This window comes from Ictidomys tridecemlineatus, chromosome 13 (assembly GCF_052094955.1).
Source record: "Ictidomys tridecemlineatus isolate mIctTri1 chromosome 13, mIctTri1.hap1, whole genome shotgun sequence".
In the NCBI taxonomy this organism is placed as follows: Eukaryota; Metazoa; Chordata; class Mammalia; order Rodentia; family Sciuridae; genus Ictidomys; species Ictidomys tridecemlineatus.
The window spans coordinates 39,505,381-39,532,118 of NC_135489.1; the positions used below are offsets into that span (position 1 = coordinate 39,505,381).

Here is a 26,738-nt window from a genome sequence, read left to right on the forward strand (position 1 = left end):
TTCCACGTGATCTTACCTAATTTTAAAGGAGACTGAGGAATACCTTTCTTCTGGGTATCTTTGTGTTCAGCTATAAATTCTAATACTAAGGAAGATAAGCAGAAGAGATAGTAGGTGATACCATATCACCCTCTGATATGGTATCCTGCTTGACTTATACTTAACTCCACATATCCAACCCATTGGCAAATCTATTGACCGGACCTTTCAATTGTATCCAGAATCTAACCATTTTTCATCATTCCTCCTGCTACTGTTAGTTTAATAAACAATCTTCTCTCCCTTGAATTTTTGTAGTAACTTTCAAAATGGTCTCCCTGCTTCTTCCCTTACTTCAGACAAAGGAACAAGTATTGCCCTTTTGAAATGCAAAAAAGAAAAACAATCCTTTAAAAGGCAATCTATGGAATGAGAGAAAAAAAATGTAAGCTATCTGTAAGGGATTAATATCTAAAATAACCAGGAACTCACACAATATAATAGCAAAAAGCCAAATAATCAGATTAAAAAATGGGCAAAGGACCTCAATGGATATTTCTCCAAAGAAAACACAAATGATCAACAGGTTCATGAAAAGGTGCTCACCATCACTAATTATCACATAATATAATCACAGTGAGATTTCACCTCACACCTGTGAGGATGGCTATTATTAAAAATATAAAAGAGAGAGAGAGAAAAGTGCTGGTAAGGATGTCAAGAAAAGGGAACACTTGTATACCACTGATAGAATTATAAACTGATTAGTCATTATGGAAACCAGTATTGAAGTTTTTTAAAAAATTAAAACTAGAACTACTATATGATCCAGCAACTCCACTTGTGGATATTTCTTTGGGTATTACCCAAAGAAAATGAAATCAGCAGGTCAAAGAGACATCTGTACTCCCCATGTTCATTGTAGCCCTTTTCACAATGTTCAAGCTGTGGAAACTACATGATCATCCACTGACGAATGAATGTGTGAAGACCGTCATGATGCATTCAAGACACGCACACACACACACACACACACACACACACACACACACACACACACACACCTATCGGAGTATTATTCTTCCATAAAAAGGAAATCCTGACAATTGGCAACAACACAGAAGCTGGAGGACTTTATGCTAAGTGAAATAAATCCAGACAGAGAAAGATACATACTGTATGATCTCACTTGTGGGATCTAAAAGAGTTAAACTCAAAGAAACAAAAGTGTGGTTACCGGGACATGGGAGGTGGAGAAAAGGGGGAGATGTTGTCCAAAGGGTATAATCTGTCAGTTGTAAGATGAATGAGCTCTGGGAATCTGATGTGGGGTGATAGCTGGATTCGTTAATTTGACTGTGGTAATCATCACACGATATATATCTATAAGGGCAACTCATCATGCTGTATATACAATATTTATTTTCAAAAAATTTAATTAAAAATACTTCAGTTTTTAAGTGTCTAATTTTTTTAAAAAAATCATTTAAAAATTATCAATGTTACTCTTTTTGATAGTCATCAATGACTTTCTATCTTCATTTTCTACAAGGAAAATCTGGCTTCCTTGGAATCACCTGCCTGATGTGGCCCCTCTCATCTCATTACTAGCTAATCTCCTACTCTCCTCCTGGCTCTTCTGCTCCATCAATAGTGGCTTTTTTTGCAGAACTTTGAACACCCCAGGGACCACCCTAGCCTGATTCCATTGTACTTCCTGTTTTCTCTGTCAGGAAGAATCTTCCCTGTTTTTTCTTACAGCTAGCTCATTCTTGTAATTTTGTGAGTTCCTCTCTCTAGTGTACATTTCAATTCCCTCACCAGTATGGGAGATCCTGTTTGCCTCAACCTTTCGAACAATGGGTATTATTTTTCTTTTCTATTGAATTCTTCTCTTTAAAACAAAAATATATATGAACGCATCAGCTGAATTTTTTAAAGATAGCATTTTAATTTTAATTTCTCACATATACATTTTTCCCTTGTAGGTTCAATCTGATGCAGCACAGAATTACACCGTCTTCTACTCAATAAGTGGGCGTGGAGTTGACCAAGAACCTTTAAATTTGTTTTTCATAGAAAGAGACACTGGAAATTTGTATTGCACCCAGCCCGTGGATCGTGAGGAATATGATGTTTTTGATGTAGGGATTTTATTGAGAAATATGACTTTATATTTTTATTAAATTGTTCTTCCTTTAGTACTCCACCTACTCTTTCCTATCTTCTTGCACTCTATCTTAGAGGGTATCTTAAAATCAAAGGAACATAGAGTGTGCCATAATTTGGAATGCTTGGTCAATACTTCATCTTAACTTTTGTTAGGAAGTCCTGAAATAAAACAAAGAAATTTAGTTATATTTGAATGTAAATTCTAGTACCTTTGGAGGAATTTGGTTTTGCTTGTGAGATACTTTCTCTGGTCACTGGTACCTTTTCTTCTCTCTAGTACTTGTCCAGAGTTGAAATAGATCCTACTTCTCTACTGCTTTACTTTTTTGTTTTCTTTCCACATTTATGACTTTGTAATCGTGTCTGAAAACTAGATGAAGAAATAAAAGTGAAAGGAATAAAACCAAGCTCAAACAAAGGCTAGTAAACAAGCATTCTGATAGAGAAGAGCTTGTAATCAAAGACAAATAAGTCAGACAATTTTCATTATAATGTGGTAAATACTATGTATGATGATTTGGGGGTTCATTAATTTGACTGGGTAATCATCACACAGTATATATCTGTATATTCTCCCTGCTGGGTAGGAGGAAGGATTCCCTATTGGAAACAGAGATTCTGTTTTTATAGGAGGAAAGAGCTTCTGGGCCAGCAAACATGGGAGACATCCCCCATGTAATATATTTTACTTTTGCTTAGAAGATATTCAACTCAGTGAATACAGTATATTTCTATAAATAGAGTGTATTTCTATACACAGTGAATAGAAATACATTTTATTTGACCATATTTTGCCTTTGGTTAATTAGCAATGGAGAAATTAGTAACTTTATTTTGTTAGAAAAACTCTAACAAATATGTGATCTATGAGGTAAAAAAAGGGGGGGGCTTAAAATGGAAAGATTGGGAATTATTACTTTATGTAAATCACATAGTGGGGATTTTTCCCATTGCAGTGACATTATTTATTCTTCCAATGTGACTTTATGATTATAGAGAAAATAAGGTCTATAATCCAAGTTATTATATCCCAAATAATGCCTCAGAACAGCATGCAGAATTCCCGATTTTGCTATATTCTGACCTAGGTTTTATTTGAAGTGAAGCCATTTCTACCAAATACTAAAATTTCTTTGCTATAAAATGTTTCTCCATTTGGTGCTTTGCTCTAAACAGCATCAAATAAAAATCTATGAAATTGTTGCTGAAAAATATTTGCAGTGAAAATAGTTGATAGAGCATCCTATCCTTTTGCTCTAATTGATATTGACTTTTGAAGCTACTTTTCCTGTTTTATAGTTGATTGCCTACGCATCAACTGCAGATGGGTACTCGGCGGATTTACCTCTTCCACTTCCCATCAAAGTGGAGGATGAAAATGACAACCACCCTATTTTCACAGAAACAATTTATAATTTTGAAGTTCCAGAAAGTAGTAGACTTGGTAAGGCTATTTCTATATTAAATATGTTTGTGTGCATTTTGGAGACATTGATTTTTTTTTTTTAATACTCATGACCAGGTCATTGTGAGGTAACACTAAATTAGTACCTACTTATTAGAAAACTTTTATTCACATTCTATTAACATGTGTCTTACCAGGTGTTTCAGTAATCTTTTTAGCATTGTCAATGTGACACTAATGGACTATAATGGCAGCCAACAGTTATTCAAGCTTTGTATCATATTTGACTTATGTATTTTATTTCATTTTCTTATTATGTGGGTTTATTACTATTGTCACCTCCAGGGGGAAATGAACAATAAAACTAAAAAGTAGTTTTCATATAGAGAGGTGTTAAATGACATCCACTGAGAACACATTTTTTTAAACATCTTTTTTTTTATAGTGTCTCTTCTTTCAAAACTACTACTTCAATACTTCCAATTTAGAATGAATACTGGAATAACATTAGAAAAAGTTACATAATGCATTCCCCATCCTAAACACTCTCACATGTGGAAAATCAAAGTATTTCAGTTTACTTGGCCCCTAAATGTGGCATTCATGATGTCTTCTGAGACTTGTAAAATGAAGAATAGGTATCCCTGTAATAAAGTTGAAAGAATGTGCAGCCCCCCCATCCTGAAGGGTGACTTCGCTAACTCATCTATTAAGGCTTCTCAGGGTCACTTAGATTTTTGCAGCATTATTTCATTTATTTTTCCTCTTTATATTTTACTTTGATAATTTGTTGTCATCAATGTAAATCTCTTTATTATCCACATGTACAATTAAAAAAACACAACGATCATTGGTTTGGAGTTTAGAAAACAGAATTTTCATGCCGGTTCTCTAACTCATGAATTCATGAGAACTCAGGGAAGTTACTTTGAGTTCTCTCACTGGTAAAAAAGAGTTAATAATATTAGATGACCAACACTGGTTTTTAGCTTCACAATTCTATGACTCTGTTTCATTTTTCATTTCTCAAAAACAGAGAAAACAGTTCCAGAATTTTTATGTTGAGGATTCTGCTTTTTTTTTTTTTTTCAGTAGCAGTAGAGAACCTAGGGTGAATACTTTGATGCCACCATCAACACCTGGTTCTTGAAGCAATCACATCAAGAGATTTATGCCATTTAAGGCTTTCATACTAAGAAGTTGAAAGAAAATGAATCAGAGCTTAGAAAACAACAACAAACAAACCATAAAAAGGAAATACTGGGCAATTGGACTATTAAAGGTCAACTTGACTATCTATATGATCTTATTCTAAATAGGCCTTAGTTTAGCACTTAATCAAGAGTTTAATTTGCAAAAATCTGAATTATTTAGGAGACATGGTTTATTCTTCCAGCTAGGTTTGTTATTGCAAAGTATAAGAGTATATATTGAAATAATTTTTATTGCCATTTTTTAGTAATGCATTATCAAGCATTTTAAATTGTAAGCAAAATACAAGCTGATTCTCAGCATTAAAATGTTTTATTATTCATATAAAGTCATCTTTATTAATTCTATGTAAAGAGCATTACCTCTGGTAAGAAATACATTTTGAATGAGGAGTTCACCATCACTCTTAAAGTTTGAAAAGTGTAGATACTTCTAAACATGTTTTGCAATTGTGGAAATTAAAAAGTTCTTTTTTTTTTTTTTTTTTTTTTGGTACTGGGGATTGAACTCAGGAGCACTCAACCACTGAATCACATCCCCAGCCCTGTTTTGTATTTTATTTAGAGACAGGGTCTCACTGAGTTGTTTAGTGCCTCACTCAGTTGCTGATGCTAGTTTTGAATTAGCAATCCTCCTGCCTCAACCTCCTGAGCCACTGGGATTACAGGTGTGCGCCACTGCGCTGGGCTTAAAAATTCTTTTAAATGCACAGGTACAACAGTGGGAGTGGTATGTGCCACAGACAGAGATGAACCAGATACAATGCACACACGTCTGAAGTACAGCATTTTGGAGCAGAATCCGAAATCACCTGGGCTCTTTTCTGTGCATCCCAGCACAGGTGTGATCACCACAGTTTCTCACTACTTGGACAGAGAGGTAATAGCCACATTTTGCAGAATGCCATTTTACTGTGAGTTGAGCGCCTTTTGCTCCTTTGCTGTAATTTGTTATCCTATGGATTAAGAATTCATTAATTTATTACAGTTTTAAGACAATAAGGATTCCTTGCATTTTTTCTGTCCTTTACATTCTATTTCCTTGTCTGTGGTGTCTTGGTCCCTGTTCAATAAAGGCTCCAGTTCTCAGGTAGGACAGTAAGTTTTGCTTATTTCATGAATATAGATCATAACTTGATCCCTCTTCAGTTATTATAGATGTACATACTTTTTATCAGAAAAGGATCAGTTCAGATAAAGGTGTTGAATCATTAAAATTCTGTAACACTATTTTGATGATATTAATAGTCTATTGTAATTCATATAGTAATTTCTGCTCAAATTATTTATGCATAGATTTATGTGGTTTTTGTAATTTCCTTGTTTGACTAGATAGGTGCTATGTCTAACCTATAGAGGAGAAATATCACGGTCGGAAAGATTGACTTGACCAATTCCAAATATTTCACAGAAACTTCCAATCTTTTGTTTTTATTGTTTCTCTGTCCACTCTGTCAGGCTACATTTAACTCAGAATTATATCTCATTAACTGAGGCAAAAGAATCAATTTCATATCTATAAAATAGCTTTATTGGAACACTTCAATGATCTCTATTATGAGAATAAAATAAATAGTAGGGTTGACATGCTAAGGAGATTATGAAAAAGAAATCAATGTAATTGACACCAAAGACATAAGAGAATCTACAAAAAGGAATTAAAAGTAATCTAAAAGTTGTAGTTACCATCATTTTAACTTTTTCAGGATTGGAGCATTTATGTGGTAAAGCATATAATGATAATAACAAATAAAAAAGACTAAAAGGGATAATATGAATGTTTTTGTATCTTTGGTATATGTACAGTTAACATGACAACCAAGCAGGACAAGATTTTCCCATTTAATTCAAATGGAACTAAATGATGTTTAGAAATATTAACTATTTTAAGATTATAAAATATATTTGTTCCAGTTTAGGGGAAATCCAGGTGTGTTTGCTTCGTGTAAAAAAAAAATAATCAAATGGAATTTTGTGTGGAACAGTTGGAGTGTATTGTAGAGAACCACAGAGGAACTAAAGAAATGAATAAGGGAGAGAAAGAGACTGAATTTAGGTGAATGGAAACTGGGCAAAATGAAGACTGAGGGATGAGAGAGGGCACAGGACCCATCAAAAAAACCAACAGAAGGTTAAAAATGAGTAAAATAATAAGAGGCTACAATGATGGATGTTTCACAATCTAATGAATTAATTTCACATAACCACACCATGTGCAGAAGTCAACAGTGGCTTCCTAATTGCTCAATCCAACAGTTATGTCTCTGCTTTAGTTCGTGCTTATGAAAACTGTCTTCCCTTGGATTTCTGGTTCCCCTCATTTCACTGATCTTTCCTCCTTAACGTGCTTTGCATTGACTTCTTATTTTCTCTGTGCTTCAAATGCTATTGTTCCTCATGTCCTCAGCTCTTCTCATCCTGTAATATCTTCTGGATACTCTGATTCCCACCACAATTTCAACCACTCTCTACATAATGATGATGCCCAGGTTGGTATTTCTGCCCATGATCTCTCCATTAAGTATGGAGACATATACCCAGGTACTTCTATATTTCTTTCATTCAATTTACCTTAGGCAAGCAAAATTCAGTATTTGTAAAATAAAACTATTATTTTATCCCCTCACTCTATAGTTCACACCTTCAGAGAACTGTCTCTCTTTCTGCATCTCCAGCATTGGCCAGTCATATTCCTGTCCATCTGTCCACGTAGACACTTATGCATCATACTCAACCAGTTCTCTCTTTTCTTCTTAAGTTGTATATGGAATCTACTATCAAGTCCTACTCCACTGTAATTCCCAAGTGCTTTCCTGTTACCCTTTCTCTCTGTCCCTATTGCTACTGCCTCAGGTTTGGACCACCAGCCTTAGGTTATTGTAGTTTGTGAGTGACCTCATTTAGCTTACTCCAGATTATGCTCAATCTTCTTTAAGATTCTTCTTTCTAAAACTCAAATGTTTCTACATTGCATTTTCTCTGCTTCCCCTAAAACTTTCCCCTATTATCTGTTAAAACATAAACCTAAGTTGTTAGTATGTCTTAGGTTTATGTTTTAACAGATAATAGGGGAAAGTTGTTAGTATGTCTTTGTAATTTAACCTCTACCTACGTTTTCAGTTTTACCTTTCTCTACCGGATTCTTAGAATATATGGAAATACAGAAATCAAGTTAAAGCATGAAAATAGAAAAGGGTACAATTGAGGCTTCCTTTATGAAATTAAACAAAAGTATCTAAGATTAAGCACTGGCTTTGTTTTCAGGTTGTAGACAAGTACACATTGATAATGAAAGTCCAAGACATGGATGGTCAATTTTTTGGATTGTCCAGTACATCAACTTGTATCATAACAGTAAAAGATTCAAATGACAATGCACCTACTTTCAGACAAAATGCTGTAAGTATATAATATAAAAATCTGTCTGTTTTGTCTCTTTTTTATTAATCTGAATTAATAAAATATTTGTCATACTTTGAAACACATGTAATTCATGAATAACATTAAAATTTATGTACATTATATAACACTTTCATTTATTAATACTAGTATTTATCTGATCTACCTCTTATTAAAGGCCAATGACATTCTAGACTTCTCTTGTAGGGAAGTTCTTTTATTTAAAAGATAACATTGAATGAAATAGTTATACTTATGATTCATGGTCTTAAAATAATCTATAAGAATAATTGGGTTTTTTTTTTTTTTGGTTGTGGTTCTAGATATGCTTAACTACTGAGCCACATCTGAGCCCCTTTTAGTTTTTGAGACAGGGTCTCACTAAGTTGCTTAGGGCTTTGCTAAGTTGCTGAGGCTGGCTTTGAACTTGGGATCCTTGTGCCTCAGCTGCCTGAGCTGCTGGAATTACAGGTGTGTGCCACCAGGCCTGGTGCCCAGCTAAGAATAATTATTTTTAAAGAGGAAGAAATATTTTACTTTCTTTGAAAAAGTTTTCTTTATAAATCAAATTTTTAATGAATTCTGTTTCTTTCAGTATGAAGCAACAGTAGATGAAAATACATATAATGTGGAAATCTTACGAATACCTATAGAAGATAAGGATTCAATTAATACTGAAAATTGGAGAGCTAATTTTACCATTTTAAAAGGAAATGAAAATGATTATTTCAAAATTAGCACAGACAAAGCAACTAATGAAGGTGTTCTCTGTGTTGTAAAGGTACAGTAACAACAATTTATTAACAATGTGGAAGCTTCACATATTTTTATCAGCTTATGGTTTAATCAACTAAGTAGTTTCAGATCATGGACTCTACCAGCTCAAAGAGAACTTAAACCTATTTAGTCTGGCTCTCCTATTTGAGGCCTGCCTATTCTGTAATTTTATTGCCAGTTACTAGTCTCAGAGCATATGCTTGAATATTAACTATTAGTATCTCTATATCTCAATTGGCAAATTATTCTATATTTGGAGAGTTCTGATTCTCAGAAATTATTACTCCTATTATGCACAAATTATTCTCCTTGCAATCTATGTCTTTCATCCTGATTCTACTTCTAATGCTATTGAGAACTCATACAAGTTTTGGAAAATGCTGCCATATCTCTTTTCTAGGATATATTCCTAATTCTTTTAATCCTTACATAAGTTAGAATCACATTTCTCATTATATGTATATGTATATATATATGGTTATATCTGCTCCTTTAGGGGCAATTTTGAAGTTTAAGTACAGAAGCATTTCAGACAGCACAGAATAAACTTATTTTTTGTTCTATATATTGCACGTTTGGTAGAACTGCTATATTCTCGGGCTCAGGTTTTAAGAAAGGATGGGCTCTGTTTGAAAAGGATACTGGTTTTATATTTCTAGACAAGAACAAAAAAGAGTAGGTCATTCACTGTATGAAGGAAATAATATAGTGCAATAATATAGTGGCATCTTGGTTACATAGACCTATTTGCAGTTGTTTTCTTTTTAAGAGTTTTCAGGGATGATATACTATGGAAAATTCTATCCAGATGTGAACAGTCAAATATATTCAAACTTCTCCCTTTTTCAGTTTGAATAGTAAACACCAGCTACTTTTAAAAAATTAAGCTTTATATTAAGAGTAAAATAAGAGGAAATAAGAAAATGTTGTCAATTATTTTTTTCTGCCTTACTGGTCCATCCTGTACTTGGACTCTCCAGAAAACCAAGTCCAAAACAATATAGATAGATATTTAGAAAGAGGATCCTTGGAAGCCAGAAATGGGTAAACAAGACAAGGAAGGATGAAAGCCAATCACGTCTGAATTCTTGGGTGTTCAATCATTCAAGACAATTTTTAGACTGTACCCCAGAATTACCTGTTCAAGGATGGTCACCCTAGGCATTTACCCCCATCCTTAGACCATTCCCCTGCACTCTGGGCTGGGCTGTGCCTGCCATTTGTCAAAGGAACTTTCTGGCTTTGGAGGAAATTCTGAGTCTGAAGAGCTGAATCTTTGGATGTTCCAGATGTGAATTAGTGTAAGTGAGCTCTGTCCACCACAGCTGTGGTTGAACTTAAGGGTGGACTGAAGGGTTGTGGTGTATGATTTTTTTTTTTAATAAAAAGTGTTGTTATGCGTCTAGTGCAGTTTCCAAGGCTGGAGACTTCTGTAGTACGGGCATTTGATTCAAAATTGATGTAATTGCAAATATTTTCCTTGCATCTCCTTTTCCTCCCTACCACACACATCTTTTTTTTTTCTTCCTGGAAATAAGTCAAAGAAGTATTCTGAGATCTAGAATGGATAGTTTATGGCACCTGAAGTAAGAGACCCAAACTCAGAACTTTGAAAGTGCTCCCAATCTGCTTCTTGGTCAGAAGGAAACTCTTTAGGTTTCTCTCATTCAAGGCCAGTACTCAAGAAACTGTATCATAAATATTATTATTATTTAAAAATCTAGATGGTTTTGTCTTGCTTAGGAAAACAAAATTTAAATAGCATTAAGAATTAAAAATTTTGACCAATTAAAAATAATCTCTAGTAAACTTTCTCAAAAAATGCATTTTGAAAGAACCTCATCACTGAGTATAGGTAAATATATTCAGTATGTCTTTTTTTCCCAAGGAGTACTGATCACAGATATTAAAGTTTTTGTCCAAATTTATTTGGGAATTATAGCCTAGATCCTGAAATATTTCTGATTCCAAGTGAGTGGTAAACATCAGTTTCACTTCTTGTGAATGTCTTATTGTATTATACTGCAGTAGTCCCCAGAATGGACAGTAATTAGATGTCGTACTTTCCTATTCTGTCTCTAGTTCAGTTTACTTTAATTTTATATATGAAGAATATAAAAATTTTCTGCCCAGTAGTATTTATTTTTATTATTTTAAACATAATATAGTCCAACTTTTATTTAACAATTTTATCTTAGTTATTACATCTAGTAACTACTCTTAGTATTTCAAGAATGTTGAAAGTAGTTGCTATGAACCAGGCATATTGTATATCATGAGGAATAATAGTAGGTACTTATGTATGTTACATCTAGTTTTCATATCCCCTTTGGGACTAAGCATTATTTTCTTCAATTTATAATAACATCAACAACAACAATAATAACCTGAGGCTGATGGAAGTAAATCAATTCCCAAACATTGAATATACTGTAATTATCCAGCTTGGAATACAAACCTGGTTAATATTGTTCCAAAGTCAGTGATCTCTCTATTACTTCCAGTCATGCCCCATTAAGCCCACATAGCACTCTGTATTCAATATATACTGCTTCTTATTGCAGAATCCAATTATATTCTCACATTCACAACTGATAGTAAACCAACAGTTGCAATAATGACTAATATTTTTTATTCCCTGAGTGCAAGACCTCATGTCAAGTGTAGTATCTTATTTGTTTTAGATGTCAATAGATAATTAACTTATAATTAACATGTCTTTCCTTTTTAATTTAAGTTTTGAGTAAGAAGCCCATTCAGAAGTCTAAAAGTAAAAGTGTGTAATAAAAAGTAATTTACCCAGATCCCCCAACACTCAGTTCTTGGAAGAATCAATAAATGTGTTACCCATTTATTGATATTATTTCAAAGGCATTTTATGTAGATGCAATTGTGTTTAAGGAATTTTACCATGTTTCTTTATTAAGCATGTATTAACATATCTCTGAAATTATTATATTTCTCACTCTGATATTTCATGGTATGAACACAGTATTTTGAAGTAGATAGAATAGAAGGGGCTGGACACCTGAGGAATTTTCAAGAAGCATGTTTATTGACAGCAGGATTCAGAGGTGGCTCTGGCCTAAGAATTCTTCCTCTGAACAATGAGTATAGAAATTCTTTGAACTTTATACCCAGTGACGGGGGCTGGGGTAGGGGTGGGGGGGAGTATACAGAGGTTTCACAAGTTTGTTTGCTTTTTTCTGTACACCTGGCATTTATAAAAAAGAAGAAACTACCAACCACAGTGCCCTTCTGCATGCAGAAATTTTTGCTGATAGAAAGCTTTCTGAAGAAGAGGAATTTATATGTTACAAATATAATGGGGGGTTCTGTTTAATTATGGCAAGAGTCTTCTGGGTGGGAGTTTCTGGCCTGCTTCAGTATTTTTAACCTGTTCCCTATCCTTGAATTTAGATCATATCATTCTTTATTCAACAACTAACTTATCTCTGAGAAAATTACCTATTAGATATGATGTTTTCATCTTTAATAGCTGTATGTTATAGATTTTATAGTATAATACTCATATAACATGAATATAAAATGTTTTATCAATTCCTATAAACTAAAATTTAGGTTTATCAATGGGAATTATAATCTCTTTTGTGAATTCAAAATTTTCTACAATGAATAGCCATGTATACATATCACTTTACAATAATGAAAGATAAATTTATAGAAATGGAATCATTTAATTAAGATAATTTCTATTTTTTATGTGATAAATTAAATTTTTAATGTTCTTTTCTTGTTGAGGTTTTTTCCCTAATATCTATAGGAAAATTATCTATAGATAATTCATATCTAGGATTTATGTCCAAATCCACAAATGAGATTTGCTTATAGTTTACTTCTTTTGTACAATTGATGTTTTTTTACTATCAATTTTATGCTTGTTTCATTAAAATAATATATCTATTTTTCTTTTTCCCATGCTTTGAAAGAGTTTTAAAAAACTCAAACACCACTGAATTAAAAAAAATGTATTTCATGTTCACAGCAACACCAGGTGATTCTTACTCTCTCTCCTCCCATTTCCAGATGAGGAGACAAAGACAAGTAATATATTATAATTCATAGGTGCCTAGGACAGATGATTTGTCCCCTGAATTCAGGTCATCACGTGTGTAATTATCCAGGACAGATAGCTCTGTTTTTTATATTCAGAATGCCAACCCAGACCTGATGAATGCAGGGTCCTTATTCATAATCCCTGTGCTGTTCTTCCAGCTGGGTACACGTGTGTTACTTGGCTTGATAAAGCAACACCTTCATTGGCATCAGGGTATCTTCTCTTATTGGAACTTTGATTCACTTCTATTTTTCTGGGTTTGATTTTTAAATAATTACCTTCTGTCCTTATCAGCTCCTTTGCTAAGCTTATTCATTTTTAATCTGCGTCACATGCTATTTTCTAACATTTTAATCAATAAAGTTTGTATTTGTCATATTATGTCTTCCTTTCCATATTTATGGAAAATCTTAGAAAACCTGAACTTATCAGAGTTTCTTTAGTAGTCACACTGGATTTGAAAGTATCGTATTCTTTTCCTTGGAAAATGTTTATGACTGTGTAGTTGTACCTTTAAACTCAAGTGAGACATCTTCTATTTTCTATCAGTGCATTTGAAATTCATCTTTAAGTTTGGTAGCCTGTCTTCCAATGAGGATTGACCTCCTTGTCGGTGAAATATGCAGTGTTCTTCTCTACTCTAAGGGAATTCTTCTTTTCCAGTTTTCTGGTTTTTACTTTTGAGAATCATGTTCAGGAAAAGTGCACATTTTTCTTTTTCTTTTATACCTGAAGGATTAAGTAATCAGTAGAGTAAATTAAGAATTGTTCAGTTATATTTCTTTTGCTTAATAAATTAATAAAATGCAAACATTGTTTTTTGTTAGTTTATCTTATTATTGCCTTATAGCATTTTGACTGTTAACAACAACAACAACAACAACAACAAACACATGACTATTCTCTCAATTTTCCTGCGTAATACCTGGTTGTAAGGACAGGTTAAAAACAATTTAATTTATCAGTTTTGATTTTGTTCAATGTTTAGCCAGTGGTTGTACTGATAAGCAGAAAGAGAATCAGAGAAAGTATGTTTTAACTTTACTGTGTGGTAGAAAATAGGTGTAAAGCACTTACTGTACATTAAAGCAATAAATGTCGTTCTTAAACCAACTGAACAGACCAGAAAGTTTAGGATAGGAAGCTGTCCAAAAGTCATTTAGCATAGATGTATTACAGACAAGGTTTGGACATATGTCTATGGTTCCAAGCATGTGCTGTTAAGCATTATGTTAAGTTGCTTCTCTTTGTTGTGACCTTGGAAAGTTATCTTTGTATTATCTGCAAAATGGAAATAATGCTTCTCTCTGCCTAACTAATAGTTACTCAAACACAATGAAAGAGAAAGCACTTGGTGAACTATAGAATTTTATTATTTTACTCTAAAATGTCAGATCATATTCTTGGGACCAATGTTACACTTTTCCATAACAGATGACTTTTCTGTAACTATAGAGTATGAGCTGACTCTGCCTTTATCTGAGTCCTGGAAGATCTCTCCACCTCAGTGTTTTCTTTTCCTGTCAGGGCCAACAGTAATGCATATGGATTTGAATGAGGACAGCATTGTTCTTCATCATTCTCAACATGGATGGCTCTCAGTTCCATCTCCGCTAAAATACATGTCCTAAGGATTTACTAAAAATTCAGGGAAGATATGGGATATTTTTAAGCAATTCTTATTTTCCCATTGGTGTATTATAATTAGACACAATAGAAAATTCATTCTGCTGTATTTGTACATGAACATGAAGGTTTTTTTCAAATAATAAGACAAAAACACTGCTGGTGGAAGAGAATTTACCTTTTTTCATTAGTCATTGTGATTCGGCCTACCAGATTTCATATCTTTTGCAGAGTTTTAAGGAACTAAGGTAATATCCAACTTAAGCCTTGAAAAATTACGTGAAGAAACTGTAAGCTTAGCAAGATTTTCTGGGTCACATAACTGCCCCTCTACTAGTGCAACATTGCCAGCAGTTGCCCTTCCACTCTGCATGGGCCTGCCAGTATCTATAATTTGTTGAGATGGGGTTCATCAGCATCAAAAAGAAAATATTAGCCTTCTTTCCTTCTTGACTTTATAGTTTCTGGGATATTCATAAAAATAAAAGGTTTCACCTATGTTTTATGTATTGTATGATTCAAACATTTTCTTGATTTCTTAGAGGGTTCATGATTATCAGTCTCTCATTCTGTTAATACCTGGTTGTAAGGACAGGTTAAAAACAATTTAATTTATCAGCTTTGATTTTGTTCAATGTTTATCCAGTGGTTGTATTGATAAGCAGAAAGAGAATCAGAGAAAGTGTGTTTTAACTTTACTGTGTGGTGGAAAATAGTGTTTTAAGGGTTTTGCTGGATTTACTACCTAAAAATCAATTACTAAGGTGTTGACTTAAAAATTGACAGAGGCTAGTGAACCAATTAAGCAGCTCAGATTTGCAGAGGGATTATAGTCAGCTGGTTAAGGAAAAAGACTTGAACCAGAGAACCTGACTTCAGATTCCAGCTCAAACACATACTTTTGGCTTTAGGAAAATCAGTTTATCTCTCTCTTTTCCAGTTTGCAGCTCTGTAAAATGGGGAGATTGATAATACCTACCCCAGGGGAGTATGAGGATTCAGTATATTTATCTTCACTTCTTAGAAAAGGGGTGTGTATTTAACAAGTGCCATTAAGACCCTCGTGTTTCTTTGACTCCTTTCTGTTTCCTCTATCAGAATTTCACTGAAAAAACTATAGACAATGCCAACGTATTATTCTCCTATTGTCAAAAACATAATTTGCATAACTATAGGTAGTAAGGGAACCAACAAAAAGACAAAGTAGACTCCTAGGAAGTAATGAGACCCTGGATGGATTTGATCCAAGAAAAAGCTGCTATGAGATGGCTTAGTTAGAAGCCTTATAGGGAATTAAAGCAGACATTTGGACTATCTCTTCTATCAGACAGAAAATAAAATCATTGTACCTTTTGAGTTTTGTTAAAGTTAATATCTAACTTTAGAAGAATTGTCAAATGCCTGGGCCCCAAGTCAGTAGGAAACAGTCACAGTTGCTTTTCCCTAGAAAGTTAGGTGACTCCTAAGGCCAGTCTGCTAAATATTGTCTTCATTTTATGGTATTTCAATATTTCGGGACAGTTTTTCTTAGTAAGAAGGAAATATAAGAAAGTTTTCCTTAGTAAGAAAGAAATATAGAATTTCTTTCCTACAATTTTATAAATCTACCTACATAAAGATTTGGATGAGTCTTACCAAAGGCTTTTTAGCTCAGAATCACCTCTGTCCTTAGGAAGGGATAGAAGTCAATCTTGGGGAAAAAAAATGTGAGAATGAATTTATTGTTCTTATTGACAAAAGTTCACTTGCTGTTTGAAATATCAAATGTATTTTACACTGATGTGGATACATCTGTTTTTATTTTTATTTTAAAGCCACTGAATTATGAAGAAAATCATCAAATGATCTTAGAAATTGGAGTAAACAATGAAGTTCCATTTATTAGAGAGATTGCAACCAGAGTACCCACCATGAATCGAGCTTTGGTTACTGTTCGTGTGAAGGATCAGGATGAAGGGCCTGAATGTAACCCTCCAGCTCAGTATGTGCGAATTAAAGAAAACTCAGCAGCGGGGTTAAAGGTCAATGGCTATAAGGCATATGACCCTGAAACTAAAAATAGCAATGGCTTAAGGTACAAAAAAATTTATAACCATTTATTAATAATACATTTGTCACAATTGAAATAATTTCTTATTTTAAAACATATCACGATGCCAGAGTTTATTTTCTTATTTTTTTTAACAGATACAAAAAATTGCATGATCCTAAAGAATGGATCAGCATAGATGAAATTTCGGGATTAATAACAGTTTCCAAAGTCCTGGACAGAGAAGTTATGGCTCCCAGAAATGATGTTTATAATGTTACAGTCCTGGCAATAGACCAAGGTAAAAAAAAAAAAATCAATCTAGTGTTTCATAAAAGAATGGGAGAACAAACTACGATTATTCCTGTGCAGAATTATTTTTGGGATAAGCATATGCAATTCTTAGAAATTATCTTAAAGACTGTTCTTATCTGTCTTAATCATCTAACAAGGTGAAACTGCTTAGCAACAGAAACCCATCTCTTATTTATCTGTGTATTCTTAAGATGTAGGGCAGGACCTCAGCTGCTTATGTGGTTCTCCATGTTAAAGGACAAAGATAAAATTTAAATCTAGAACTAGATGAAACAGACTCATGAGATTCCTCCAGGTCTCTTTGTGTCACTTTAAATTGAGCTTTTAAATAGTCCAGGTGATTATTAGGTCAAGATGATCCTTTCCTTGAATTATGTTTCATAAATTACCCTAGAATATCCCAAGTCTGGCTTCATATTAAAATTAAAATGTCAAGGCATAGATATTACCTTAGACTAATTGAATCAGAATATCTGGTTGTGGAGCCTGGGAATCATATATTTTAAAAATTTCCCTGAGTGGTTAAAATACATCTTGGGATTAAAACCTAACCAAAGTTAGGATAAATTTCTGTAACTGTCTCGCTGCTTATTAACGTTTGCACCAGGAACTCAAGGAAACAGGATTTGCATTTCAGACATTTATATTTATTATTTGGTAGTAATTCTAGTAAAAGATGTGTTAAAACTTTTATCTGATATTATTAACAGCAGTAATCATTTTAAATTATCTGCAGATTTTATTTATTCATGTTCTTATTCACCATGCCTATAATAATCAGAGAGTTTATTTTAAAGAACTCATACATCATTGGAACTGAAGACTACCAGACTAAGTGAAATAAGCCAATCCTCAAAATCCAAAGGCCAAATGTTCTCTCTGATTTGTGGATGCTAACCCCAAACAAAGGAGATTGAAATAGAAATCCATTTGGAATAGACACAGGGAAACAAAGGGAAGGGAGAGGGGTGGGTAATAGGAAAGAGTTAAATTAATTGGTCATAACTTTCCTACTCTTGTTTTTGTATACACTACCATGGAAACTCCACATCACGTCCAACCACAAAAGTGGGATCCTAAGTAAAATAAGTTACACTCTATGTACGTATGTTCTGCCAAAATACATTCTACTGTCATGTATAATTAAAAATTTTTTAAAAGAATTCATATGTCATATATAGATTATAAATGACTTTTTTTCCCCTTAAGAAACCACAAAACAAGGATTTAGAAGCAATGCTAAACCTGGTTTGTTCCTCTTCTCAGATGGCAGATCATGTACTGGAACGCTTGCAGTGAACATTGAAGATGTGAATGACAACCCGCCCCAGTTACTCCAAGATTACCTTGTAGTTTGCAAACCAAAGATGACTTATGTTGACATTTCAGCCATCGATCTTGATGAACCTGTCCATGGAGCTCCATTTCATTTCAGCTTGGCAAACACCTCTCCAGAAGTCAATAGAATATGGACCATCAACAAAGTTAATGGTATTTAGTCAAAACTCATGATTTATATGCTCTGAAATGAAAGAATTACTGGAGGATGGATTTACTTATTTACTTACACAAAACATAATGCAAAAATTGATTTTCAGGAGGTCAAATAATCTTTTACAAATACTGTGTGGTGAGTGTGTTACATATTATAAATAAAATGAAGGGAATCATGACTTTTACGCAAGCAAAATTTACATTTACAAGACAGACAAAATATGCTTATCAAAATATTGGGCATCTTATTGTTAAGATAAACTTTCATTGTGTTTTTTAATTAATACCAGCCAGGGAAAAAAGAGACCAGAAGATGTGTAGCTTAAATTGTATTGTAAGCAGGTTCTGGAAGTGAGAACTCTGGGTGAATGAGACAAATATACTGTGGTATTCTGTACAGGAATATGGTGGAATATGAAAAGGGGCCTTGGCATTGGAGCCTCCAAGAGATAACTCCTATGATCACAGTTTTTTTTGTGGGGGTGTGTAGTGCTCTGTATTTCATTCATATTTCACTCTGTTGTTTTGTTATTATTATGTCATTTTTTTGTGTGTGTGCCAGGGATTGAATCCAGGGGTGCTTTAACTACTGAGTTTCATCCCTGGCCCTTTTTGTATTTTATTTTGAGACAGGGTCTTGCTAAGTTGTTCAGTGCCTCACTAAGTTGTTGAGGCTGACTTTGAACTTGCGATCCTCCTGCCTCAGTCTCTGAAATCACTCTTTTATGCAACTGGACTTTTGGATATTCTGTCCCTTCTTCCTAGAACAACTCCTTTCTTATTTCTTACTTCATATTGATTTGTAATATTTTTGGAGTACCTAGTATTAGGCAGTGTTCAAGATCCCAAGGAGGTGTGTGTGTGTGTGTGTGTGTGTGTATGAATGAATAACAGACACAATCCCAGCTGGGATGCTCAACCTCTGTGAAGTCTTTCTTGAATTATAAGGAGCAGCACCACAGCCTTATGCTACCTGCATTATTTCACCTTTCATCTTGCACTGTCACATGAGTTCCTTTGTCCTCTAGCAAATGAGCTTCTCACAAGATTTGTAATTCTTTGTTATTTTCAGTACCTAGTTCAGTGCTTAACAGTTCCTAACTGCTTAAAAAGTATTTAATCAATATTTGATTAAGGAGTATTCATAAAAGAAAAAACTTACTAGAGGAATAAGTGGATTGTTGTTATTAGGGTCTAGAAGGTTTTTATAGGAATGCTCAGTTTGGGAGGAAATTCTGGCGATGAAGAGTCTTAGGTGCCATAATGAGGAAACTGACTTTGGACAGTAGGTGACAGCAGGTGTGCACTGGAAATGTTCTCGGAAGACAGCGCTGTATGCAGATTTAGGCCCTATAAAGTTGACATTGGTGACAGGAGGACAATTTGAAGAGGGCATAATTGAATGATAAGGAACATCAGAGGCTGCACTTCTGTGAATAAATAAAACATGATGATGACTCAACTGGTAATCTTGAAGGAGGAGTGGGACTTGAAAGTCTCACTCTAGACATTTATGGTCCTGAAGACTCCCAAATTAACCCAAGCAGTAATTCACATTCCTTGAAGGACTTTAAGATATGAGGTTCAGCCAAAACTCTTCAAGTTCTCAGAGTTATAACAGTACATTCATCAAGGCTTAGAAATTCCAGATGACTTCTAGTATGTATGTTTTGCTAGTTGGTTATATTTTTAAGTCTGTTATAAAAATTCAAGGAGGTTGTGATTACCATTGAAAGTCTGTGGAGTTTTTAAAGTAAGGTTTTAAGACCACGGGAGAAAACTATCACATTAATGAAAACAAACTGTTATGATGTTCGTTATCTATTTTTGCATCAGTCTTATAATTAGTCTGAGTGCAACAATCAGCTTTTTGGTGTTGCAATTACTTCCAGATGTAAGGCATTAATCATGAAAGATCTATTGAGAGCCTTAAAAACTTTCTTTCCCCATAAAGATAAGGAACAGACACCAGAAGGTAAATGGATAAGAGAATGCAAATTCTTTATGTGTGTATGAACTGGTACTAAAGAAAACTGCTTGAGTTGTATATTAAGAATGAATCTAGCACTACTAGTTTGCATAGATAGGAATATTAAATATTGCTGGAAGGCTACTGGGTTATTCCAATGCCAAATTATTTCTTTTCGGCCTCCTTCCACAGAGTTATAAGGGGTAACATGTTAAGTTATAGTATTCTTTGAAAGGGTTGAAGGTATTTCTCCATTTGTATTTATTTTCATATGGCTAGCAACTCCTAAAAATATAATGCCTTTAAAAAAATTGTGGTCAAACAGATGCTAAGGGAAAAATACATGATCATTCAAAAACAACTTTTTTATTTTTTACAAAATTTTCTTACAGATACAGCTGCCCGTCTGTCATACCGGAAAAATGCTGAACTTCAAAAATATATCATTCCTATTACTGTGAAAGACAGAGCGGGCCAATCTGCAACCCGAAACTTGCGAGTTGATCTCTGTGACTGTACTCATCCCAGCCAGTGTGCTTCAACTTCAAGAAGTGCAGACGTGTCACTTGGAAAATGGGCCATCCTTGCAATATTACTGGGCATAGCACTACTGTTTTGTAAGTATTGTCACTTATTTCATGTTCACATGCATCATAGAAGATATGAGTGCAGGAATGGGTCTTCAGTCAGCTTGTGCAAGCATCCATCAGATGTGAATATTCTCAGAAGTTCCCTTTATGTTATTATCTGAGTTTGTTTTGAGACCTTACTATGGAAGGAAACATGCTCTTTCTTGAGACAGAAAACTTCATAATGTGGACAGAATTGTTAAATATTTTTTTAGATTGCACTAAATCTACTAACATACAGTTTCTATTCCTTGATCCTGGTGTTACCACCTTTTAGGGCTAAAGAGAAGCATCTAAAACTCCTGATATGAGAGTTCACAAAAGCCTTTCATTTCATGTCTTCTTGCCTTTCAGCCAAAGACATGGGGGAGATGTTCAGATCACAGAAATCTCATCTTGGGTTTATCTTGCAAATTTTGAATTCTGTTAGCCTCCCTCTGCCAGCTATGTAGTTCCTAATGACACCATAATTCCCTCTGCTTTTACTTCTGTCCATGCTCTAGCTTGGATTAGCTTTGTTCTGTGATAGGAGTAATGCTTAAGAGCAAGATTCTGGATTTATACCCAGCCCTTATTACTCGCAAGCTATAGGTCCTGGGGCAAGTTATGTAACTTTAGGTTTTCTAATCTGCAAAAGGGGACAGTTGTAGTAACCTACTGTATGGCGTGGCACTGAGGATTAGCTGAGTTAATGCATCTGAAATGCTTAGAATAGTGTCTGGTAAATTTCTAGTAAGCATTTGTTATTTTTCATCATCCCAACTATATTATCTATCTATAGTATAAATGATATATATTAATATATATATGTATATATATATATAATTTATTAGTTCTTTTTAGTTATACAAAATAAATATGTATATTGAACATCTACTATATACCAGAAACGGAGCACTTTTGAGGAGGCAAAAGTTGGTACACTTTTTCTTTAAAGGACATAAAAGCATATTTTTTAAACTGTGCAGACAGTTTCATTGTATTTAATCAAATCTGCCCTTGAAATTAAAAGTAGCCATAGGAAATACGTAAATGATAGACATAGTTGTATTCTAATAGAATTTGATACAGAAGCTAAAAGTTCAAATTACATGTAATTTTCATGTCATTATTATTATTGTTTTTTATTATTATGGGATTTTTCAATTATTTAAAAATATAAAGTCTTAGCCCATGGTCCATACAAAAACATATGGTGGGCGATTTGAGGCTGTAGCTTTGCCAATCTATTATTGGGTCCTTAAATCATTGTAAAGAGTTGTTGGTATTACTATTGGTTTTATTATCATAAATTATGAACCTCCCATAATTATGATATGGAACAAAAATTCTAGATACATAGACGCAAACTAGGTTTAATGAAGATACTTAGAGATAAATCTACTCTTAGAACAGAGTCTGTTTTGAGCTGGACGTGGTGGCACATGCCTGTAATCCCAGCAGTTGGGGAGGCTGAGGTAGGAAATTTGCAAGTTCAAAGCCAGCCTCAGCAAAAGTGAGACACTAAGCAACTCAGAGGGACCTTGAGTTGCTCATTTGTATTAATAAAATACAAAATAGGGCTGGAGATAAGGCTCAGTGGTTGAGTGCCCCTGAGTTCAATCCTCAGTAGCCCTCTACCCCCCAAAAGAAAAGGATCTATTTTGTCATCTTTTTATATAGTCAGCCTTTTGGGAATCAGTAAGTCTCTTTAGTATCTTTGTCTTAAATGAATGTCAATGATTTTTAAATATGTTACTTAACTCATATGCTTTAATGTGGTGGGCAGAATTCCCTTAAATCAGAAAATTATCAAATCACATATACGATTCTTTCAAATTTTAAAATCTAAGCTAAGTTGTGGTTTATTAACTTAGAAGGCCAAGATAATTCATGGGAAATGGTGCTTGTTAGTTTCATTTTCTTCTAGTAGCCCCTAAGTTATGAGAAATGAGGAATGATTGTAGTTGTACATGGTTATTTTATTCTGCATATGTTAAATTAAGTTTGTTTTTTTTTTTTTTAAACTTAGCTGTATTGCTGACTTTAGTATGTGGAGTTGTTAGTGCCAGAAAAGGTAAAAGTTTCCCTGAAGATTTAGCACAGCAGAACTTAATTATATCGAACACAGAAGCACCTGGAGATGATAGAATGGTAAGTAGGTTTTTTTTTTTTTTTGGATGATAAATCTACTATCATTTGTTTCCTTTAACTCATCCTCATGAAGCTTTTCCAAAATTTAGAAGTTTATTTACATTTCTAATCAGGTCCAATTTTGTAAGTATAAGTATTTGGTTTGTCAGTATTCAAATATTTCTATAGTAGTATTTATTAAATATATTAAACCAGATTTGTGTTTTAGTTATATTTTTTTACTTTATTTATTTATTTTGAGAACTTTGAGTCAAATGAATTGACTACTTTTTAAAAAATTTCTTTTTTCCATATTTTAAACTGCTGCATTGTAATGGTGGGATTCATTATTATATTTTTATGTATGCACACAATGTAAGCATATAATTTTCTGGAATTATTATTTTTCTTTCTTTAGTATTATGATTTAAAGCTGATCCTTTGATGTGAATTTATTGTGACAAAAATATTTTGGCTGCTCTTTTCAATTACATTTCCAAAGCTTATTCATTTAATCTTATTCTTTGATTATTTTGTAATAAGATTTAAAAAACTTTCTAAAAGTTTTCAAGATAAGTAGAAAAATAATCTGCTTAAAAATTGTAATGGGGATATGGACCATTACTGTTACCCTGTTTCCTTAGAGCTGCTTAGTTCTATGCTTATCATTTTGTGGGATAGATATGAAAAAATACTTACAAGGCATGGCTCTTCTTATGGGAAACAGAATCTACTTTAATGGAAAAGATAAATAAGAATATGACAGTAAACTAGTGTGATAAAACACTGTTGGAATTCAAAGACACCTATAATCTATAAGTATAACTTTTATGGTTTGAATCAACTAGGAAGGCCTGGGAAAAGGGGTGTGGCTTTCATTGTAACTTAGAGGAGATGGAGAGAATAACTAAAGAGGGGAAAATGGTCTAAAGAATAATAAAGGTGATGGCAAAGTCTAGGGACTGTTGGGACAATTAGTAAATAAATTGCTTTGAATGGAAGAAACCATGTTGGAATAGAGGCTTCAGATGAAAGGTTGAAAGGGAGAGGTGGGAGCTGGGATTTTATCACAAGAAAGACTTTATTTTCTTGGTAGGAAGAGTCAGGTCAGACTTTTTCAGAGGAGAGTGACATCATGCCAGTCACTTCTGAAATGCTGAGTCAGAAGGGGGATCAAGAGAAAGCCTTTTTTTTTTTTTTTTTTTTGTGTGTGTGTGTGTGTGTGTGTTAGGGAAGAAGTTAAGGCTCTAAATATTCTGAGAGTTTAAACATGAGATAGCACTATTAGGATAATGGAAAAGTGAATTTTAAAGTAGGAATGAAAAAGACATAGTTTTGAAGACATAATGTTTACCTGTTTACTGAATTTGAAGGACAAAGTAAAAAGTATAGATAAAGTGGCAGAGGGTATAGGCAGGAACAATGATGATGTGTGTCATTTTCTATATCTCCAAATGAGGAAGCCTTTCTTATTTACCATGTGACTCTTTACCTCCTTCTCACCATTATGCAAAATCATAGCCATCTATGCTTGACATGTCTACTTGCCGAATGCTATGATTATCTCCACAATTGTAAAGTATGTCAGAAAATGGGTTTAGGTGCTAAGTAGCCCTGAGTCATAGTAAGTTCTTATTTTATATGTGAAAATGGAATTGATAAGCTTTACTTAATATCTGTTTTTTTGCTATTTGATGCTAGATCTGATGGTATTGATTGGCCATTTTACCATATTTACCTGTTCTCTATTAGGAACACTTTTATTACTATTATTATTATTATAATTAGTAGAAGTAGAAGTAGTAGTAGTATTCTATAAGGTGCTTGGTATCATTCATTCATGCCAGAACATAATTTTAAGCAAATTTTTACAATTTTCACAGTGATTACATAAATTCTCATAAGTACAATGAGGAAAGGTGATGATTTTAGTTTTGGATCAGAGTTCTAATTAAAAGTATTCAGAGGGGTCGAGGGTTGGGTGAAAAATCAGAAAAAGTAAATCTGGGGAATTATTGACCTGAGTAGGGAGTAGTTGATACCCTGTGAAACTTTGGGAGGAAGCAGATAAATGTAAGTAGGAAGAAAACAGAGAATAGATCCAGTGTCTGTCACTGTGGGGTCAACATCAGCATAGATTTTTGTGTATTTTCAGGTCTTTCATTAACTTGGATATGTATTTATTATGACAAAATTTCACCATCATGGAGATTTAATAGTCAGGAATTAATTTTTTCTTATAATGGAATTTGACTGTAGCAGCAATCTAAATATGGGGTAGCACTGCCACCAAATGGCTACTTTTCAATTCTCTTCTTTTGATTTTTTTCCCCTTAAAGGCAACGAGATAGCATGCATGACTTGTAGATATATTTCAGGTTATATAAATCATTTGAACTTGAATATCTTCCAGTTTCATTAAAGACTCTAGACATTAAATAGTAGAAACATTAAATCAATAAGAGGATAGCACAATGGACAGTCTGATTATAGTGAAGATTCTTGTTGTGACAGTAGCATAATGGTGCATAGTCAGCTGACACAGCAATTTACTGCTATAAATAACCCCTGACCTGTGGCCCAGAGTGCTGGAGTGAATGTCTAGGGCTAAGTTAATGTTTAATCAATCTCTTTCATTTCAAAGCGTTTCCTTGACACTTGGCTTGTTACCCTTCCTCCCTCGCTCTCTCATTCTTTTTATGAACTAACTTCTGGAAAGAAAATAAATATACCAGATTCATCTATAACTTTACTTCCTATTTACTGGGTACTTTTTGGAATTTCCTTGACAAAGGTCACCAATGACTCCTTTTCCACTTTTTTACTTATATCCAATGGGCATATCCTGTATTTTTTTAAAAGATTTTTTAAAAAATGGACACAATATCTTTACTTTATTTATTTCTATGTGGTGCTGAAGATGGAACCCAGTGCCTCACATGTGCAAGGCAAGCGCTCTACCTCTGAGCTATAACCCCAGCCCCAACGTCCTGTATTTGAATTAATTCTTATCATGCTCCAAATTTTTAAAAATTGCTTGGTCATTCCCTCCTTCTCATTATCCTGTCTGCATGGCTTCAGAGTCCTACTTTTTTAGTTCCCTCTATTATCTCAGTGGTTGTTTTAGACAGATCCTGTCACAGCTGTATTTCCCTTCTCCGTGCTTTTGAGACATGATTTTTTTCTTGTGGTTCTATCCTTAACCCTTTTTAAATTTTGGTCTACAATTTTCTCTGAGTACCTTAATTATTCCTGAGGTTTCAACTATCACCCCAAAATTATGACTTCCAGAATTATGTCTCCAGATTAGGTCTCTCACATGAGCTCTAAGGCTGCATATTTATATGTTCAACTTGAAACTTCATGTGTCTTAAATACATGACTCCAAAAATTGAGTTGCTCACCCTCCTCTTGCCCATAAGAACATTTTTCTTTCTGATTTCAGTGAATTGTATTATTATCTAGTTGGCCAAGTAAAAGGAGTCATTCCTGACTCTCCCTATGCTGCTCATCCATCTAGCCACCAGAATACTCTGTATGGAG

The 26,738-nt window shown here is 33.8% G+C and overlaps 1 protein-coding gene across 1 annotated transcript in view; it reads left to right on the forward strand.

The window, feature by feature from the left end:
* Dsc3 (desmocollin 3) overlaps positions 1-26,738 on the forward strand; it is a 45,461-nt gene that overhangs the window by 12,587 nt on the left and 6,136 nt on the right. The window contains exons 5-14 of the mRNA XM_040274130.2: positions 1,968-2,123; positions 3,451-3,595; positions 5,481-5,647; positions 8,032-8,166; positions 8,762-8,947; positions 16,462-16,721; positions 16,835-16,977; positions 18,258-18,482; positions 20,847-21,071; positions 23,095-23,216. Of these exons, the coding sequence (XP_040130064.2) occupies positions 1,968-2,123; positions 3,451-3,595; positions 5,481-5,647; positions 8,032-8,166; positions 8,762-8,947; positions 16,462-16,721; positions 16,835-16,977; positions 18,258-18,482; positions 20,847-21,071; positions 23,095-23,216 (1,764 nt within the window). The remainder of the gene's footprint in view (positions 1-1,967; positions 2,124-3,450; positions 3,596-5,480; positions 5,648-8,031; positions 8,167-8,761; positions 8,948-16,461; positions 16,722-16,834; positions 16,978-18,257; positions 18,483-20,846; positions 21,072-23,094; positions 23,217-26,738) is intronic.